This window comes from Monopterus albus, unplaced genomic scaffold, assembly GCF_001952655.1.
Source record: "Monopterus albus unplaced genomic scaffold, M_albus_1.0 scaffold99.1, whole genome shotgun sequence".
NCBI classification, from domain to species: domain Eukaryota; kingdom Metazoa; phylum Chordata; class Actinopteri; order Synbranchiformes; family Synbranchidae; genus Monopterus; species Monopterus albus.
Window position 1 is genome coordinate 2,881,487 of NW_018127979.1, and position 20,671 is coordinate 2,902,157.

General features: G+C 40.1%; 4 protein-coding genes and 1 long non-coding RNA gene across 7 annotated transcripts in view; 3 read left to right on the plus strand and 2 right to left on the minus strand.

The window, feature by feature from the left end:
• Positions 1-4,044, plus strand: part of nck2a (NCK adaptor protein 2a) — a 40,793-nt gene extending 36,749 nt beyond the window's left edge. Inside the window, exons 3-4 of the mRNA XM_020609293.1 lie at positions 255-1,018; positions 2,060-4,044. Of these exons, the coding sequence (XP_020464949.1) occupies positions 255-1,018; positions 2,060-2,254 (959 nt within the window). The 3' untranslated portion in view covers positions 2,255-4,044. The remainder of the gene's footprint in view (positions 1-254; positions 1,019-2,059) is intronic.
• Positions 971-9,573, minus strand: LOC109965363 (uncharacterized). Of its 2 annotated transcripts, XR_002275636.1 has the most exons (5): positions 9,371-9,573; positions 7,970-8,451; positions 5,044-7,451; positions 4,680-4,768; positions 971-1,051 (listed from the first exon to the last, which is right to left on the minus strand). It is a non-coding gene; the product is annotated as an uncharacterized LOC109965363 (long non-coding RNA). The 2 variants fall into 2 exon arrangements; XR_002275635.1 differs by having other exon boundaries at positions 4,680-7,451.
• Positions 6,680-7,596, plus strand: LOC109965361 (otospiralin-like). The gene is made up of 3 exons (XM_020609295.1): positions 6,680-6,808; positions 6,989-7,105; positions 7,236-7,596. Exons 1-3 carry the CDS (start codon positions 6,694-6,696, stop codon positions 7,460-7,462), a joined length of 459 nt encoding a protein of 152 aa, XP_020464951.1. The 5' UTR covers positions 6,680-6,693; the 3' UTR covers positions 7,463-7,596.
• Positions 8,138-11,203, plus strand: ecrg4a (ECRG4 augurin precursor a). Of its 2 annotated transcripts, XM_020609296.1 has the most exons (4): positions 8,138-8,233; positions 9,431-9,478; positions 9,594-9,763; positions 10,921-11,203. In XM_020609296.1, exons 1-4 carry the CDS (start codon positions 8,155-8,157, stop codon positions 11,068-11,070), a joined length of 447 nt encoding a protein of 148 aa, XP_020464952.1. In that variant the 5' UTR covers positions 8,138-8,154; the 3' UTR covers positions 11,071-11,203. The 2 variants fall into 2 exon arrangements, with proteins under 2 accessions (XP_020464952.1, XP_020464953.1); XM_020609297.1 differs by lacking the exon at positions 9,431-9,478.
• A 219-nt stretch (positions 11,204-11,422) lies between these two features.
• uxs1 (UDP-glucuronate decarboxylase 1) overlaps positions 11,423-20,671 on the minus strand; it is a 16,134-nt gene continuing 6,885 nt past the window's right edge. The window contains exons 5-10 of the mRNA XM_020609294.1: positions 18,664-18,783; positions 18,226-18,269; positions 15,512-15,572; positions 15,319-15,376; positions 14,270-14,373; positions 11,423-12,661 (exon numbers count right to left, since the gene is read on the minus strand). Of these exons, the coding sequence (XP_020464950.1) occupies positions 12,530-12,661; positions 14,270-14,373; positions 15,319-15,376; positions 15,512-15,572; positions 18,226-18,269; positions 18,664-18,783 (519 nt within the window). The 3' untranslated portion in view covers positions 11,423-12,529. The remainder of the gene's footprint in view (positions 12,662-14,269; positions 14,374-15,318; positions 15,377-15,511; positions 15,573-18,225; positions 18,270-18,663; positions 18,784-20,671) is intronic.

The window sequence follows — 20,671 nt, forward strand, 5'->3', positions numbered from 1 at the left end:
TGGACACAAACAAAGCTCCAAATGAGTGCTAATTTACTCTGTATGTGCTAGAAGTGTCAATAGTTTGGTAAGAGATTAGCCACAACAACTGGTGATTAAACTGGAGTGTGATTAAAACTCGTTGCGCTGCCCCAGAGGTGTCAAAAGTGGCAAATAATGAAGTGTTAGTTCAAAGAAAGTAGTCCAACTCAAACGCAGGCAGCCTTTACTGATCTGTGTCTGTCTGCCACCATTCTCTTCTCTTCATGGTACAGGTTTAGGAAAAACGAAGAGGAAGACGAGTGCCCGAGATGCTTCCCCAACGCCAAGCTCAGACACAGAGTATCCCTCCAATGGCAGCGGGGGTGGAGGGATGGGAGGAGGAGCTGCTGAGAGAATCTACGACCTCAACATCCCAGCTGTGGTCAAGTTTGCCTACACAGCAGAGAGGGATGACGAGCTGACCCTGGTCAAAGGCTCCAAGGTTATCGTGATGGAGAAGTGTAGCGACGGCTGGTGGCGGGGCAGTCAGGCTGGCCGCATGGGCTGGTTTCCCTCCAATTACGTCCAGGAGGAACTCGGAGGAGCTGATGACAGAGAGGGAGATTCCTCACGGAGTTACCAGGGAGGGACTTTGTTGGCCAACGGGCGTGCAGGGGGGCGTGGGGGAGCGCTCCACCTGGTTCAGACGCTCTACCCCTTCAGCTCTGTAACAGAGGAGGAGCTAAACTTTGAGAAGGGAGAGGTCATGGAGGTCATGGAGAAGCCTGAGAATGACCCAGAGTGGTGGAGGTGTAAGAACTCACGTGGCATGGTAGGTCTGGTACCTAAAAACTATGTGATGGTGCTGGACGAGCGGCTGGGCCTGCCCTCCTCTATGTCAAGTTCCCCGCAGAACCGCGTCTTGGCACCGGCACGTTCAGGGAAGTTTGCAGGGAGGGACTGGTACTACGGCAACATCACCAGACACCAGGCTGAGTGTATACTGAATAAGAGAGGAGAGGAGGGCGACTTCCTCATACGTGACAGTGAGTCATCGGTGAGTCTGTGGAGTGGAGTCATGACAGCTGCACTGGGGGGAAAAAAAGAATAGATTAAATCCATTTTAGCAGAAAGAACAGAATTCAAAAATATATTTGTGAAGGTAGAAGTATAAATTGGTTTCTGCAGGTTATTGCCCTGTATTTATGAATTTTATAAGAAGCAGAGGTTTGAGAAATAGCCAAGAATGTTACACATTTATCAGCTGACTCATTCACCTTTAAGTGATCACATGATTATCCCATGTGCAGTCAGAGCCTTAGAGAGAATGTAATGTACATGTGCCCCATTGATTGCAGATGATTTATCATTATCGGTTAATTTACCAATGTTTTCAGTCTGTTAGTAGCTTCACCTGGACTGCACAGGGACATCTTCATATGTGTCCTACTGTCTAAAACCCAAAAGGTAGTCAGACTGTAGTTTCATTAAACAGAAAAGCAGCAAATCCTCACATTGGAAATGCTTCATTTTTCAAGAGCAGAGTAATTGATTATCAAAATAGTAGCTGATTGACTTATAATTTCAACTCAGTTTAATATTTGTATGAAATCTAGTATCTCTAATAGCAGTTCACAGTAGAACAAATCACCAATCAATCCATAAACTGTGATGAAACCTTACCTGGAGCTGCTTAAACAGGGTACATCAGAGAAAACCTTTTAAATGAGAGCTCATACACACTGACAAGTGCAAACAGCGATGTTGCAAAGTGACAAGAGAAATCCAAAATTAACCCCCCCCCAAAAAAGCATAGCATTAGATCAAATATGAATTTAGAGCTAACAACTTAACATAGCATTTGTTACAAGTTATTTACATTGTTAAGTCCTTCAGAAACATGATAGAACAGGCTCACCTGGTCACTGTGCTGCACCTTAAGATATCTGAATGTTGCATTTCGTTCATGCCCTAGATTTCCCATGCAGCAGTTGGATCAGTGGGCCCAGATGTTTAAATGTCAGAATATACTACCACCTGCTGGCTGTTTTTTTCTGTCCCTCTCTCTTTTCTAAACAACTTTCTTTTTATTTTGCAGCCCAGTGATTTCTCCGTCTCTCTGAAGGCAGTGGGTAAGAATAAACACTTTAAAGTGCAGCTGTCAGATGGAGTGTACTGTATCGGCCAGCGCAGGTTCAACTCCATGGACGAACTAGTGGAGCACTACAAGAAAGCCCCCATCTTCACCAGCGAACATGGAGAGAAGCTGTACCTGGTCAAAGCGCTGCTGTGATTCACACATCTTCACCCCTACACTGGGTGTCACACACACTCACACACACACAGTACTAATGCCACTCCCTGACTGTCTTAACTCAAGCCTTAGCTCTGGACCCTCCTGCTGTGGCATCTGTGCTACATCCAGATCCTCAGTCGCTCCAGTTTCATCTGTCGCCTTCCAGTGGCGACCAGGTGAAATTCTCTCTAGCTCTACATCGAGCAGTTTACTGCAAGACAGTGCACTATGTCACCCAGCATCCTTCACGTGCAGCACAGTGCATAATAAGCCTCTCCATTTTGGATGCACTAACATGCAGTGACCACACCTGCTGCTAATAGAATGCCTGGGGCCTTGTGGGGGTTGAGCTTTCCTTCTGATGTCATATATAATGTCTGTTTATTACCATGCATATTGTAGGTTGCACCATTGCTCTTAATCCACACAGAAGGACAGACACTGTACAGGTCAGAGGACTGACCTCTGAAGGACCTTACTCTGCGGTGTCAGATTGTTAGCCATTGTTTTGTCAATTTTTTTTCCCTCCCTGAATTAACTTTTGCTTTTCAAAAGGTTATTTAAAATCCTCTCTAGAGGGTTGTTGCTCTTTCAGTGACTTCACAAAGTGACCAGAGTGACTCGTTTTTCTAATTTTCACAATTACTTGCCCCATTTGAAATTATGTTTTCAAATTCCTCTTTGTTTGTACCTCTGCAGATCCAGTCATTATTAGTGACGTTACTGAACATCTGGATACAAAACTTCCTATAATATTCCTAAAAGGCGGTAGGAGAAGCATTAATGCAATATGGGCGATTTTTGAATTCCAGTAGAGTTTGAATGTTTGTCACTATAACCAAATGTGCCACCATGTACCCGTACTACTGGCCCCAGATCTGCTCTGCACTCACCGTACCTGGCAAGCATCATGTCACATTGAACTTGTTCCTGTTCTCCAGTATGTGTCTGTAGTTACATGAGGATACTGACTGAATAAGAAGATAATAATAATAATAATAAAACTTTCATCACACTTTTGAATAAAACAGCTTAATCTGCTCCTGGGAATGAATGCTGGTAGAAAAAGTAACTCTTCTAATGATAGATAATTATCTCTTTGTGACTCTTGTGATTACAGAGAATTTTTCAGAAAGTGTCATTATATACAAAAACTGTACAATGTAGTGTTTGACTGACTGAAACCTCAACAGCAAATTAAGGTGCGGCTGTGATGAATCACAGATGATCATCCTTAAGTTAATAAGAATTCTGAAATACTACAAATCCATGGAACTAAACCCCCTCCCCCGAACAGCAAATCAGTACTTTTAAAACTACAGAATCCGAGGGAGTGCATCTTTATTCAAATTACTTCCAAACAAAAAACCTGAACTATAGAGTCGGCCTTGGTCTGAAATTGAGTACCAGCTGTTTCGAGTGCTAAATCTACCCAAATTAACATTTCTGCTGAGGGTGGGGCTTAACGACTGGCCACTGTCAAGAAACTGTTCGGTTCGTAATGAAAAAGTCTGGTTCTACCAAACGGTTTCCTTGTCCATTTTCGTTTGCTATGTGCATCTGTTTACCAGTGGAAGTGTTGTTGATCATGGGGTTCTCAGCTTTTATCTGATATATCTGAATGTTATTGAACATTATTTAATTCTTGTCTCCACTGTATGTATATAGTCAAAATAAGATGAGGTGCATATACGAATTGTTAAAATCCAACTATGGTACTGTATCACCGACAACATGATGAGAATTGAAATACTTTTGTTCAATAAAAATTTTGGAAGAATACTAAAATTATGGCTGGGATCGTCTTTTGTTTTCTGCTGATTAATAATTAGAGCTTGAGCACCACAATGCTCAACTCCCAAAGGGAGATGCCATCAGTATATCTACTATAGCTGGTAAATGTTAAATTTGGTTTGAAAGTAGATTCTACACTATTTGATAGGCCTAATGCACAAACAGGTTATTTTAGTACTGTAGAGTCTTGATCATATGTTCAGAATTTGTACGTTTACTATACATCAAACTGCTTACTACTTTGGAAAAAATGCAAAAAATAAAACTGCCTATCAAAGTAAAACAGCAGAAAGTATATTAAAGTAGATTTAATATGGTTTGAACAAGCTAAAACATTAAGACGGATATAAAAGTGGCATTGAGTGAAATAATTACATTTATTTTTAGTAGCCTAATGTTCCTGTGCACACTTCGGGCATTTTATGTGTACAAACCCAGCTCTGTATCTCTCAGCTGACACCACCACCTCAGTCTATCACATTATCTTTTGGATGGAGAAATTTAGTTACTCTGATTTGGACCAAATGCTCTTCACAGAGGGAGGTCTGCCTCAAGTAATAATACATTATTGCATGTTTGTTATGGCCATTTAAAATGTACTTGCAAAAGCTAGCGCGGGTAGCAGTACCTCTACATGTCCACACGAGGGCAGCATTGCGCTTCTAGCGTCATCACAAGACAGCTGTTTACATCTTCAACATCCACATCATGGGGAGCCTACAAGTGGCATAAAAGGCACAGCATCAGTTCGTTTCTTGGGGGACAGTGGGGTTATGTGCTGATGTTAGATTTATTGATCATTTTTCCTGCTTGGCTCCCTGCTGTTTCAGCAGAACAGTTTCCAGTGAGCTCAGTGTAGAAGCAAATAAGGACAGAAAACTGAAGAAACCATGTGAGACAAAATAAGATTTCTGAAAATTGTGCCTATTCAGCCTTTTCAAAATTCAATTTCCATTCCAAAACAAAACTTACAACAAACTAAAGTGTACAACCTGTCTGAATGATGAACCAACAAGAGTGACCACTTTTGCCTTTTTCCAGAGAAATGAAGACGAGTCTTGTCCTATAGCCAGAAAAAGAAACAAACTAAATTTAAAAAATCTAAATGAAGAATCTGTGGTTTTACTCCATGCTTCCACAGTGCAAGGCAGCATCCGGTTTCCCCAGAAGGTCACACCCCTTCAAGACATAAAACCAGTAAATATCTCTTAGTGGTAGGAAAATTTCACAGTTGTAATTTGCAGAAAGTCATAGTCGGTGGTGTACACACCCACAGTGTGACAGTTTCACAGCACCTTTACACAGGAAACAACATTTCAGACAACAATGCTCAAAGACCAAGTCTCTGCCTAAGCAACACTTAAAGGGGGAAATATGAGGCAAAAAACAAAACAAAGCAGAAATCAACATTAACAAACACAAACATCTTGGAATCACTGTAAACTAAATAAGAAACCCATTCAACCTAAACTCAATCCATAGTCTTCACTGGAAAGTGTCAGGAAAGCACCTTTTCTGTAGTTGCCTCCACTGACGTGATCCTGAGTTCATAGCTCTGTTCACTGTCACTGCCTGGCAGAAGTAAACAGACACCTTAAACAAAATGCACCACAATGTACTATTACTAACCAAATGTCAACCAAACCAACAGAACAAAGGATTTGAACATGACTGCACCTAAAAAAGAGAATAAAACTCATTTATGACACCCAAGTAGGTAAACTACACTATTTAGCAATTAGCAGTGAAATACACATACAAGTAAAACTTTGAGGTACTTGAATTTTACTTGAGTATTTTAGGTCATGAAAAGACAAAAACACAGCAGAACATGATGCACTGCTGTAGAATAAGATACCTACAGCATATAAAGCAGTTCAACATAAGAAAGGATGACACACATCATTATTCATTGTACACTGGGCTCTGCTCCATAACCTCCTCTATGCTAAGTCTCACACTGGCTCTCACACACCTCCTGGGCTGCTTTAAGATGCTATGGAGGTTGTTTCTGGGATCAAATTTTTTATCTGTATTCGAAAACTGCCTTAGCTAGGGCTCTGAACAACGACGCTTATAACCTCAGCGAGGCTTGATGAGGCTTTACTGGTTAAATAAAAATAAAGTCAGCATTAAATCAAGCCTGAAAAGGTCCCCCCCCTGCCCCGTGACCCGCGACTGACTGTTGGTGCTGACCGTCTGGACACCAGGTGTGAAAACTGCCTGGTACATGCCTCTTTTCACCCCTTTCATCCAGCTTTTCACATGTCCCTCTGATTGTCTCGCTCCTTTTGACCTTGAAATAACATCCATGCAGCTCAAGGCCAAACGTCTCGGTGTGAGCTCCTGATCATTGTGACAGCAACATTGTCAAATATATAGTGTAGTGAAATAATGAGTGGTTCTTTATCAGGAGTGTGAAAAGAGGGCCAGCAGCTGGACACAGACATGACATTGTATTTTATTTGACCTCTTCTAAATTGGCTCATATTTAAAGGGAGAAAAGTAAAGCATTCAGGATATTCTTTACACCTCATGGCTGAGAAATGTGATGCCATTATATGGGCCTGAGAGGTATAAAAGAGGCTCTGATGTTCTCTGGAGAAAGGCGGGCGCAAAGAGGCTAAATGTGAAAAACAAACATGTCCGCCTTCCCCTCTTTTTTTTTTTTTTATCCAGATGCAATCATCCTTCTCAGATCAGTCTGGGGGCAAAGGAAGAGGCACAGGACCACAAGCCTATTCTGCTGCTGGTCAGGTAAGATGAGATGGAGCGTGATCTTTGACGAGATGATTTCAACACTGAGAAGCCTTTATTATGTTTGTCTTGTTATGTTGTAGCCTGAACAGTTCTTAAAGACCATGCTGTCATCCTGAAAATGTTGTCCTTGTCATACTGGTATTGCTAAGGCATTCTATACTCCAATTGGTTTTGCAGAAAGTGCTGAACCCCCATCAGGTCAAGCCTTTTGTTTACCTTCACATCCTGACAATATGCACACTGTGTGGGCTTCTGTGCTGTTCTGCTCTCTTCTGCTCAGCTTCCTACCTACCGGTACGTCAGCAGCTCACAGGCATGAACACATGAACAGACTCGACACTGTGATGAACAGTAATTCTGAAATAACAAGGTGACAAGGTTTAGAATGAAGTTCACACACCTGTCTGTCTGTCTTGTGTGAAAGGAGCAGAGGAGAGCAATGCAGCAGGAAGGAGAAAGGAGAGGGAGAAACGAAGCCTACCCTACTGGGGCCTGTGGTCGTCAGACTTCTTTGGGTGGTTGGAGGAGCTGCGAGCCCGGGCGGCTCACAACAAGATGCAGGACCTGGCTCGTACCTTCTGGGCTCACTTCCCCATCAGCAGCCAGCTGGGCTATGACAGTCCAGAGTCTGAGCCTGAGCCTGAGGAGTGAGACAGAGGGGACACGGTGCACAGCCTGAGGATGGGTGATAGTTGGTCAGACAGTCGAGAGTAGCTTGGTAACCTACGAGCTATTTTTACCCTTGTGCTTTATTAACACTGACTTTTGTATGTGTACAAACAATTACAGCAATTTATTTCCTAGTTTGTTTTATATCAAATATTTCTCTTTTTTGACCTTATTAAAACCCAATTTGGGGATTAATAAGGTCAAAATCATTGTAATAATCTTACATTATCATGCATAAAAATCCTGAATAAATCTTGTTTGAATTATTCTGCACACATTTGGTTGCCAATGACATTTTCTTAAGTGAACACATTATTTTAATAACATTTCTCCTGCAGTCGGCTGCTTGACAAAGTGCAAACTACAATTTGTTTTTTTTATAACCCTAAGACCAAACATTCAGAACAGACCACATTCAGCTACTATGCTGTTTCTTTCCCTCCCTCACTATATAATTCATGTACTATATGGAGGGAAATGGAAAAGTACCTTGGACACACATGAGAATTCATTTAAGAGCGTAAAAACTCCCAGCTGCGGTCCTGTGTCAGCAGGCAGGGAGGTTTCGTAGCATTCCTCCACCAAAGGCCAGTTTCCACTGGCCGCCCACTCTTCCCTCTGGTTGTGCGGCAGTCTATGAACAGTCTTTAAGCCACTGTGTAGAGACTCTGAGCATGTACAAGATGGCATCCCACCAGCTATACTTGAGGTTAACAGGGCTGGCTGTGTTGCTGGCACTGCTGGCTCTAGGAGGTGAGTTCAGTCTTGTTCTCGTCTTTGTTTCGCTTCACATTTGACGTGTTTTAAACATATTTAGTCCTCACCATCTGGCCTTGCATTTATGTCTGGAGCTGTGTTTGTACAGGCACTAGCAGTTAAAGTCAGTGTGTGTGGGATATCTTTTAGAAAGCAAGCAGTCTTTCCAACAGATGTTTGAAGGCTGTCGATCTTCTCTGGTTTCAGTCTTCTCTCTTTCATAAGGAAAATGAAAATACAGTAAGATCCCAACAGTTTCTGCTGCCTACTTTTCATAACATCACGAACGCACTGTAACACATGTTAAGCGGTTTCTTTGTTTCTGTTGACGGTTGTGGGTAAACAAGGTTAATAAACTTCCCATTCCAATGCTATAGACAAAATGACTCATACAGTGCATGTTGTGGACAGACTGTTGTAGTGATGAGAAAAATTCATAGCTCATTTGCAAAACAATCTGGAGAAAAACACATGCAAACAATTTCTCCAACTCAGTCCTTCCACTTCTAACTGCACAGTGAAATGTTTGATGCTCAGGATAAGACCTTAACACACGGACTGGATTTCTGTGTACTTGGAACTACACTAATGGAAATGTGGCCCAGATGTAGGGAGGGACTTGTGTTCTCAGAGAGAACAGTCAGTTGCTACTACAAGTCTGACTGAAGTGGATGCGTGCGGTGAAGTACACAGCGACAAGGGAGAAAAAGCCAACAGATTATTCATTAACGCACACAGTGTGGAGAAGAGCAGCAGGAACAAAGTCGCTAGCAAATGTATCTACATGCAAATCGGCCACTTGTTATTTTCCTTGGCGACTTCTCCTATAACCACGTACCACATGAAAACTGAACATGGAAAGAAGTGAAGCTCATCAGAAAAATCTGCTGCAGTGCAAACAGAATAATCAGTAAAACTGGCATTCTTAAGTAGTTCTACAACAGAACATTAGGAGAGCATATCTTGCCGGTATAGATTTGATCTTAAACACTGTCCTCATTAAAAAGTAACCAGGTGGTTCTGATCAACCCACTGTGGTTAAAAAAAAAAAAAAAAAAACTGTTGTATGACTATTTACAAATGAACGCCAACTGAATCAAGAGCGTATTATTATTTAAGAAGAGTCTGACGTACCAGCCATGAAGACGGGTGTTCACACTGTGGCTCACTAGCTCTCTGTCGACTCCTTTACAGATGTGTCCAGTGACAGCAGCTTACACAGGATCTTAAGAAAAAGAGATGGTAACACTCAAACATATTTAACAGTTTGAATCATGTTGGTGATACAAAGGTCACCTTCAGCGAGAAAATAAAGAAATTCCTATTGTTTCCTCTTCCCTGTTGTGCATCCATCCAGTAGAAGGAGCTGGTATTAGCCCCTTGAAGGCCTCTGTGGCCATCCGTCCTTCCAAAGCTCAAGAGTTTCTGGCAAAGCTCAGCAGAACCAAGAGGAACGTTTGGGACCGCAGCAGACCAGACGTACAGCAGTGGATTATGCAGTTTATGTACATGGGGTTTGATGAGCAGGTCAGTTCTGTACACACTGGTAAAAAGTACAGAAACAGAACTCCTCTATTCAATGTTGGCTTCTTCTTTACTCAGAAATTGTAAAAAAAAAAACAAAAAAACATCAGCTTTCACATCCTATGTGTGGCAAGATTTACTTGTACGTTACCTTAAACAACCACTACATCAATTTAGGATTGCATAAAGTCTGGAGGGACAAAAAAAGAATGGTAAAACTTAAAGCTTTGGATGCTGAGATATAATCTATAATACGATTCCCGTAACACAACTTGTGTCATTCAATATTCCCTCCCTGCTCAGTAAATGCCAGAGTCTTTAAAACTACAGGCCCCAGTTTGTAATGCAGGCTTTCTGTTATGTTGTCTCCTACAAAAAAAATAAAGTCAAGATAACTGATAATGTCACATAACTCGCCGATTTTCTCAGACTCCTCCAGAGCCAACCCACAAACATTATAGAACTTTTCACAGCCTGAGTAACTGTGATTAGTGAACTGACAGTGACTAGTGAAAACAGTGATGTTTAGAATAACTGATTGGTGCATATGCATATTGTACATTGATTTAAAATGATTAACAGCCCTGAAATCCTATTTTGTCAAGAAGACTCCTACTATGAGCAACTGGAGTCCTGCAAACACAATATTTTCTGATTACTTAAGAACAATTTGATTATCTCACTTGAGAGATTTCTAATTCAAGCCTGATGCACCTGCGGTATCACTCAGCATCACTGTGGCCAGACATGTTTGTAATAACATGAAATAAACACGAAACAGCCACATAAAACTTTAGCTATCTGGATCTTTTTATATCTTGGTCTGATGTCAAAAAGACAAGATTTTAAAAGGCACATATCCTCAAAACGTCTGACTGAACTGATTATTACAAATGCAGAAATTAATATATAACAATACATGAATTTCCTCACACACATACAGAGCCAGTTTCAGTTGCCTTCCAGATCAGCGACTGTCATGTAGAGTTCACCAGGGACAATGAGGAGTAAAGGGAATCGATAAGAACAGAAAAGAGGGAGCGGAGTGCACAAAATAATCACCGGACAGCAACTGTGTTTCAGCCACACACAGTCAGCTTATTAGCTTCAGATTTGCAGAAGCAGAGTTTCTTAATATCTGCAGTTCTTTTTCTCGCCAGAGGCTGGAGAGTGACCTGTCCTACTGGATGGACCATGCACGTGCCAATGATCAAGGGCGTCAGCACCACTATGATGAAAACGCTCCTATCGGCCCGCGTGACCCTGCCTCTTACAGACACGGAGCTAATGTCAACTACGACTATTACTGAGTCCAGTCACACACAGAAACACACACAGGCCAAAGCTTCTACCAGTGGTCGAAGGGTTTGTTTCTTTGCCTTACTCAGTCTGTTACCTTCTCTTTGAGAGGACGCAGCCTGTCGTAGTGTGTAGTTTTTCAGTTTTTCAATAAGAAGAAAAAAAAAAGAATAATCTTGATATTTTTCTTTAAATCAAGTTTGGGGCTGTTTCACAGTTTTATTAGATGTTTTTGTTTTTTTTTACGTGCAAGGGTAAAACATGTTTGAAGCATTTGATTTTTCTAGAACTTAATGTGCATTGCAGTTAAGAATAAAAAAAACGAACCACCACGAAAGTTTTTATCTTTCTGCATGTTAAATAAAAATACAGGTTATATTCCATACAGCTTTGTGCGTCTGCACACTAATCAGTCTTCTCCTGCTGTTTGCATTTCTTAAAATGGACTGGACATCAGCTGGGTACTAGCACAGTGTAACTAGCTGGTAATGACAGTTTGTGGGTCTGTAATGAATCACAACAGCTAAATAATGGAGCTTTGTATAATCTATGCTAAAAAGCTACAATTTTTGTGCAAACCGTAGGAACAGAATTTATACATTATGCAAATGCGCAAATTCAAAATGATCCGAGCTACTGTCCAACGCCACCATCATAACTCTTACTCGACTCCTGCACCACTGACACCAAACTGTTTCATTCTTACTGTAATTCCCTCTTCTTTCCAATAAAGCTTTGAGGCAACTGACTGGTATGAAACACTTAAAATCCAACACTGTAGCACTTCTCCTATAACTAATTTACTGTAAATATGTGGCTCTTCACTGCCTACACAACTTCAGAAACGTGTCTCACTCTTTCATACACAAAATGTTTCTTTTCTAAATATTATACATAAAACAATTAAAATATTTTATTAAAATAGCATTTTCACCTCAAATTGATAATGCAAATCCTAAAATGATATTTCACAAAGAAGAAGACAATAAAACAAACACATCATGATGCAGTTTCTAGAAGGTTTGTCCAGTTCTGTAGTGCGTCACATGAGCATTGACAAGAGGACAAAACATCCAGTGGGGAAAATGACGTCAGTCAGCTGTCCAGAGACAAAACACCATAAAACTGATAAACACAAAACACTGATGCACAGCACGAGCTGTTCACAAGACACTGATGTTGGTGATTTAAATAGTAAAAGCTCAAATCCACAAAAAAAAAGTAGGCTGGGTTTCAGATTTCTTGCCTCTTTGATTCAGGCTTGTCCAATCACACGGCAAGGAAGTAGTTACTCACAATGCAGCTGAAGCTCCAACACAAGGAAAAGATCTTTTCAAAGAGACTTTTAAGAGAAAGATGTCTCTGCTTCACAAAAAAAGACACCCTTTCCCAGAGTGCATCACTCAACAGCGTATTTCAGAGCATTCCTCTGAGGAGGCTTAACATCCTTCTGTGGTGGGAGACCTGACCTCAGTTGTGTCTGGGTCTTCCTTTCTTCATGCGGGCGGCTTTCGGTTTGGGGATGTACTGGTTGTTGGCCTGGTGCTCCAGTTCTCTACTGAAGTACTGGATAGTTTTGTTCAAGCCTTCCTCCAGCGGCACCTGACACGACACAGCTAATGTTAAGACTGTACTCTCTAAAAAAATACATTAAAATCTAAGCCAAATTAGATAGTTTGGTTCATATTCAATAAATCAAATAACAGTTATCAGACACAGGAGTATACAATATATGGTGGGTAAATAAGCTACACAAAATGCCAATGTATGCTTTCTGTGCTTTAGAAACCATCAAGTTTATTTTACTGTAAAATGCCTCTCCCAGCGACTCTCTTCATCTTAATTCATAATAACCACATTTAAATTTGGCCCACATTCATTGTGAGTCTCAAAAAAGCCTATGTATATATATATATGAGAGTTCTGTTTATATCACTTTGATAAGAATGTATTATAGTAAAAGAGCAAAAAACACCATCTAACGTAGTTGAATTAGTTTAACCTTTAATGTCCAACTCCGAAATAAAGTCACCTACTTATTTAAAGAGAATTCTATAATAATGATTTCAATATCAATTTTGTTCATTCACATCTGTATAAAAATAGCAACAGGTTGTAAGAAAAGAATTATATCACATACTTTAGTCATTGTAAACGTTCATTAGCAGGCTGGTTGTTTTCTATATTCATAGTATTTTCAGTGACCTCTATACAGAGAATGAACTGCCTCTACTCGTGGTTAATGTCTGTCAGCTGCCAGTCCTGGTTTAGCTTGTTTGTCTGTGTGATAGTTCTCCATTGTTCAAAAATGATTAGACAACACATCAGGGAAACACACCGCTGCACTTGGGTGACATGTTTTTTCATTACAAATCCCCCGACCCAGTAATGTTGCCCCAAAGCAGCTGAGTGGCCATTCCTGAAGTTAGCACACGTCAGAGTCAACTGTGCGTGTGCACGATCTTTCACGAGCTCTCAGGTTTCTTGTTAGGGTTAAACTGACAATAGACAAAGCAGATCGAGGCCACTCATGTGAATAATATAAGGGTTTAATTATTCTTGCAGCAAGGGAGCATTCAATACACACAATATGGTTGCATGAAGGAAATGCTCACTGAGTCTCTCTGAGGGTCATTTATACAGTCAGACTTAACAGTCATGGCAAGTTCTGCATCACCATTGGCTCCTGGAACAGATATGTCTGTATCTCTGCAGTCTGACTGCTTATGAGAACTGAGTTGGTGTAAGCACACAATCAGCTAATTACAATCAGTAAAATACATTTGGTATTTAAATACATAAGGTATCTATTCTAGATCTACTGTTTACTCTTTGCAAGTACAGAACGTATAATAATTGTACTGTGGGTCACTTGTCATGTTACTGTCCCTTGATAAACATTTTTCCAACATTTCTTTACATTCCATTAGCTCCTCACGCTCAGGTCTGGGGTTTACTACTGAGAAACGTGCAACCCAGTGCAGCAATATCTCACTAATGTTTTTAATCATTTTCGAACAACAGCTGAGGTCTATGGTGCAGATGAACAAGCTAATCCAGGACTGATACACTGATGGACATTAACAATGAGTGTCAGTTTTACTCTCTGGCCCTTTTCCTTTAAAGAATTTAAGCTATTGAACAGAATGTTTACAATGCATGACAGCGTGTGTGCATGTCAAGGTTTTAGAATGATCGAGCTGCACATACCACTGGTTCCCAGCCGAGCATCATCTTGGCTTTTCGGATGTCAGGTCTTCTCCTCTGTGGGTCGTCCTGGGCCTCTGGAAGGAACTGGATCTGGCTCTGGCTCACTGCATGTGTGTGAAAGAACGTCAGAAACTGTGCGTGGGGATGCGAGTGTGTTTATGGACAGTCCCAAGTGTACAGAGAGGTGAGGACATATTACGGTTCTTTTACTTACTCCTAACTATACATACTGCTGATGACCACATAACAAGAGTTTTGTAGGAGAGATTAGTTGAGGCAGATGGTTCATTTTGTGTCGGAGAGTAGCGAAACCTCCAGGCGGTAATGCTGGAGCTGATGTTCGGGTTCTCAAAAATTTAACTGCATGATTTGGTAATGTGCCAAACGGAGTTTTCTGGTATCTATCAAAGTTAATGAAGGTATGTAAATGTGATTACTCTGGGTACAGTATAATCACTGCAACTTACAGCCTGATAACACAAGTTATCCATAGTTACAACAATAAGGCGGTTTTGCTGTGTTCCAGACAACTTGGACCAAAAAATTTCCATCCTCCTATACATTTAATTATGACAGAGCGGCTCTCAAAGGAGGAGCTCTGACTGGAAAAACTCAGGCCAATTTCATGCACCCTGACTTCACCAAGAAACAGATGCTCTGACATAACTCAATATGGCAGCGTCCACAAAAGTGGACACCAAGGTCAACACCGTGAATACAACACAGGTTTCTTGTGGTTAGCAATGAAAACGGGTTACATTTTGTTTCATGAGCTGTAGAATGCTTCAAGCTCAGAATTTTCAACTCCCACACATATCTAATGCAGAATGAAATTCCTCCTAAGAAACAGGTACATTTTTATAGTTGTATAACACAAAAACATAACTCCAGCTTAAGAAAGGGGTGAGACAAAACAGACTATAGGATAAACTGGAAAATAAAATGGCAGAAGGATATTAAAAAAAAAAAGGGAAGCAGGCAAGCCAAGCAGGGACTAACTCAGTGGGGGACACGTTTGCAGAGACACAGAATGACAACTGTCCACTTACCAACGAGACTTTTAATGAGACGAGCAAACTCCAATATGGTGTGCTCCTCTGGGTTCCCCTGCAAACAGATTTCATAAACTTCAATCACATCACTGTCAACAAAAGCCAGTAAATTGGTCTGTTTCTGCAGAACTCATTTCCTATTTCACTTTATTTTCAGTTTGTGAGACATAGCCGAGAACGATGAACTCACCAGATTTACTGGACTGCTAATGTTACTGTTCATCAACAACACCAGGCCGTTCACCAGATCACTGTAAGACAAGTCGCCCATCGAGGGAGAGATATTAATGTGGATTTTCTTGTTTGAAATTCCAGTCTGTAGCTTTGGAACATTGCATGAGAATCAACTTTCCATACAGAGATTTGTGTGAGAACATTATGAAAACTGCAGGTGTAACATAACACGTTATACTCTTTCCTCCTGCACATCATGGCCATTTATAAACCCTCTCAAGTCTCCTTTTAGTGTTGTTTAATAGAAAACAAAGTCTGTACAGAAGTCTGAAGTTTCTTCTTTTGCTTTCGTGTCATGCATACAACTATACCCAGTCCCCCTGGGCTTATATGTCACCACAAATTAATTTAAACCACAAACAGAACGCAGCAAACACATTTTAAAGCTACTCTACCTAATTTTTTAGGGTCCAGTGAGAGTCAAAACAAAGACACACCAGCAACCACTCCTGACCAAAACAAGTCAGATTTTTTTTTTTTACAGAATTTTTTCAAACAGACATTATAACCTTCGCTAGGTGGCAGGAGGGGCTGATTTATTAACCGTATTTTGGCAACACAGGGTAGAGAATAACACAGGGTAATAACAAACAGGACTGTAGGCGGTGTCATTACCCGATATGCCTACCAGATCTGTTATATGCTTGTACAAAGAAGCAATTAACGGCGGCATCGTATCTCTAGAGAGGAGAGCCAAGTGCACAGAACGCATCAGCCCTTTAAATTCTTAAGTTCCCGAAGTGGAAAAACACTAATGTCTCCTGTTGTGTAGAACAATATGCGTGCATGTGTATGTATTTATATAGGGCAGGGTACACTCTGGACAGGCCACCAGTCCATCGCAGGGCCGACACGCAGACAAACAACCACTCACACATACACATACACTCCTATGGGCAATTTAGAGTCACCAATCAACCTAAGGCACATGTCTTTGGACTGTGGGAGGAAGCCGGAGTACCCAGAGAGAACCCACGCAAGCACAGGGACAACATGCAAACTCCGCACAGAAAGGTCGTGAACCCGCAACCTTCTCACTGTGAGGCAACAGCACTAACCACCGCGCTGCCCACTGCACAGTACAATATATGCTATATTTTGTGTGTGTGTATATTTGTTGGGGAGGGGGTTGAACCTGAAATCCATCCCCCTGGTAAAAAGGCATTTAATTTGTTCTCAACATCATTCAGAAATCAAAAGTAACAGAGATCTTGCAGACCAAATGCAAAGAAATAATAAAATCAGCTGAGTAAGTAGGCTTAGTGGGTAATCCTAGCTGGATGAAGTCTGGATAAATGTTTTTCTCTATATACCTCACTCTCATTGGTCGATATTATTAACCAAATACAATAAACCCACACACACAACATTCATTCTGGCCCAGCAAACATCTAATAAATAATAAGAGCGACAATAAGGCCCCAGCATTAAGATGCTATATTGCTAAAACCTTTGCAGAGCTACAGACAAGTGACTTATTTATGTAATGTCAAAGCTATAATGGGTGGATGGATAGAGCATTCTGTTTAATTAAATCAGTCCTGCGTTCTGTAACTGCAGTAAATCTGAACCTATCTATAAATACTTCACATAGAATAGTATTTAGTAAAGTAAACACACTACATGAAGTTCAACACAAGAAGCCATTCTTTTCTATCCTTGTCTATTTTTATAGAGCTTCTATTTGTATAAAGGGCTTTTTCCAATCAATCCTAAAATGTGTAATGACAATAAAGCTGTCCCTGGAATCTTGAAAAAACACAAAGTATTGATACAACCTTGTGTTTTATATGGATAAAACACAGGGAAATTAAACATGAGCAATACATGAATTTTTTTCCCCTTGAACCCTTAATTCATTGTTTCCAGGTCAGAAGATTCAAAGCCCTGCTCACCCCCTCTATTATAACACAATAATTTACTTACTCCCGTAATTAATGTGTACACATTTAATTATTTCATATTTGTCACAAGATAATTTGCAGAGATTTTCACTTTGATATTCAAATGTTTTGATCAGTCTGGATTAAAAATCTTACATCAAATAACATTTTAGAAAAGCCTACATGTGAGTAAAAGCAGCTTATGGGCAAAATAAAGTCATTTCATCACATTAAATTACATAAAAATCAAAAACTTAATAGTCAATAGAGAAAGAAAGGTTTGACTGTGAGGAGGGGAGACTATTAAAACTATCCACATCTAATGATACTACACAGTTTTCATAATGAAGAAAATGGGATGTTTAAGTTTTAACATAACAGAGAGTTCACCCAAAGACTCATTACTCTTTACACAACACTAAAGTCACACAGCAGGTAAATGCTTCAAAGAGATAGGAGAACTTCAAATGCTGTGCCTCTGATCTTTCTTTCTCAAATGGGATCCAAGTAATTGGATCCCATTTATCGGCACAGCAGCCGATAAAGCTTTCACATTTTTATTTCTACTCTTCCAGGCAGAAAGACATGCACATATTGGCATTTAACAACAAACTTCAAAGCCCAGTTAAGAGCAATAATCCTCAGTCTAACCACATATTCATGTAAGAACAGCTAAAGAAATATTCACTCAGTTTTCACTGCGGTCTGTCTTAGCAGAGAATGTAATTCATTTGAAAAAAGTTACAACTACATACAGTATATTGTATAATGACAATGGCAATCTTACCTTACATACTGAAAGGCTCTTGTTTGGGAACCAGTACCATACACCTAGAACAATAACAACAGGAACACTTAGCCAGATCTAAATAAAATTTGGAAAACTGTCGTGTATTTTGTATTTTTCTTCTCATTGTCGCATTTTCAGTTTTGCAGCATCAGTTGGTATTAAATCATATTTAATCATCATAATTAAAACATCTGCATGCAGATATGATACAGGAACAATAGCATGTCTGACTTTTCAGTTAGTCATGTTCAAGTTAATATTTATATGCTTTCATATAATTTAAGATGCATACATCAGTAATCAGTCATCGCACTGAGGCCAAGCCAGTGTCTACTCCAAGTACTCACTGAAAACAAACAGCCCAGAGTGCAGAGGTTTGTCTCAAGCACTAATAACATGAAAGAGCATTTTAAGTAAAAATCTGAAAATGCATACAGTGAGAGGTTCTCCCTGTAGAGCCTGCAGGATGAAATTGCTGACAACACGTCCATCATTCATGTGCATTCGGGAGCCAAACGTGTTGAAGATTCTCGCTACTCTCACCTCTACTCCTTCCTGTTAGCAAACACAGAACAAAGCTGATGACCATTTAGTTATGAACTTGACTATGCCTTGGTTGAATGTTTATCTTTTTAGGATTACTCCTTTATTATCATCCCTTGATCATTATGCATTATTCCTACAGAAAAACTATAATTCCATGTCACATTCTTACCTATATTGTACATCATTAAAAGTTCAAGGTATATTCTTTGCATGAGCTGCAAATCCATGGCCTTTTTACTGTAAGTCAGCCTCACGCATCAGTACATGCTACTTCAGATGGGACGAGCGGCCACTTTTGGCCATTTGCCATGAATAAAGACATGAAAATTATGTAGATCAAGCCATTAAAAACATGAAACATTAAATTCAATGGGCTTAGCCTGTAATATATTCACTATAGTAATGAACAAGGACAGAATGAGGACAACATGAATAACAGGTCTTATAAGTGCATGTGCACCAAGATGTGCATGCATACCCTCATGTAAGTCAAAGATGGTGCACACAGATAAGTTGTTTCTCTTCCCGAGCCTTTAAATAGTCTGAAAGAATGTCTTCCATTAGCCATACTGTCATCGCTTGCCACTACTTTTATCACTTGATTACAATGGTGATGATTTAAATCCAGTACCCAGTTAAACCTTCATGCTATAAAACTTACAGTTTAGGCTTATCAATTTAATAGTTCTGATTAACATCCTCAAGTATGAGAAGGGTGAAGGTTGTGAAAACTGGGCTGTGCTCCATTTGTTGTTCATCATATTTCCTGGATGTGTCTACTTGGTTAGGAACACTGACAGCTTGGTGCTCACTTAACTATTAAAACTACTTTTGTATAGTGGAGGAAAGTGGTGATGGTTCATCCATCTTTTATATACAGTTTATGGGCTAAACCTAAATCTGTTTGATCAGGAATTTAAAAACATTCACATCTGATATGATAATTTGACAATCAGCAGGCTCTTTTGCTTTTGGTGGTCAGAAAGCCACATTTGAAAACAAAGGCATTAGTGAAGTACAACATATCTTACTATTACAACCATCTAAGTCCTAATAAGTCAGTCTGATGCTGGATCATGTGAATACTGTATGATTAATGTTTAAAAACGCATTCATGTTTTAAAACATGTACAGTAAGCACATGTACATGTAGAGTCTAGCAGGTGACAGAGGTAACTTGTAGAATACAGTATATAGCCTTATTCAACACAAGCCTCTTCCAACCTGCAACTGGAGACCTGAACATATTGTTAGATTAGAGTGAACAACATGTGAAAATAGCTTGTGGCTGTATGACCCCTGGATAACCTGGTGCGCACAATACATGTGTGAGTGCAACTGTCACAGATGCTGTTTTCAACATTTCCCTTTTCAGAGCACAGTTCCCAGGATGTGTTTATTTGTTGTGGACTGTGGTTATGAGTCATGCTTGTGCCCTGACTTCACTGTGTCACAGTGAATGAAAATGTATAGTACAGTAATACTTTAGTAATACTTTAGAAGTTAAATGTGTAACATACTCCATATATATATAAGGGCAGTAGATAACATTATCACATTATGTAACACATTTTAGTGGCAGGTGGACTACAGTTTATTTATTTATTATGCCTCGACTCTGGCAACAGTCACAGCTGGAGGCTGTATGTTTTCGAGTTGTCTGTCTGTCAGTCTGCCCAGCCCATTCTTGTGAACACGATAAGTCAGGAATCCCTTAAGGGAATTTCTTCAAATTTGGCATGTGTCTACTTGGTCTCAGAGATGAACTGATTAGATTTCGGTGGTTACGGTCACTGACCTCATGTCTGTCCTATTCCCATGCTTTTGACTGGTTGGTAGAGGCAAACAACCCCATAGTGGTAATTGTAAATTATTACCATTTTTGAGTTAGACACAT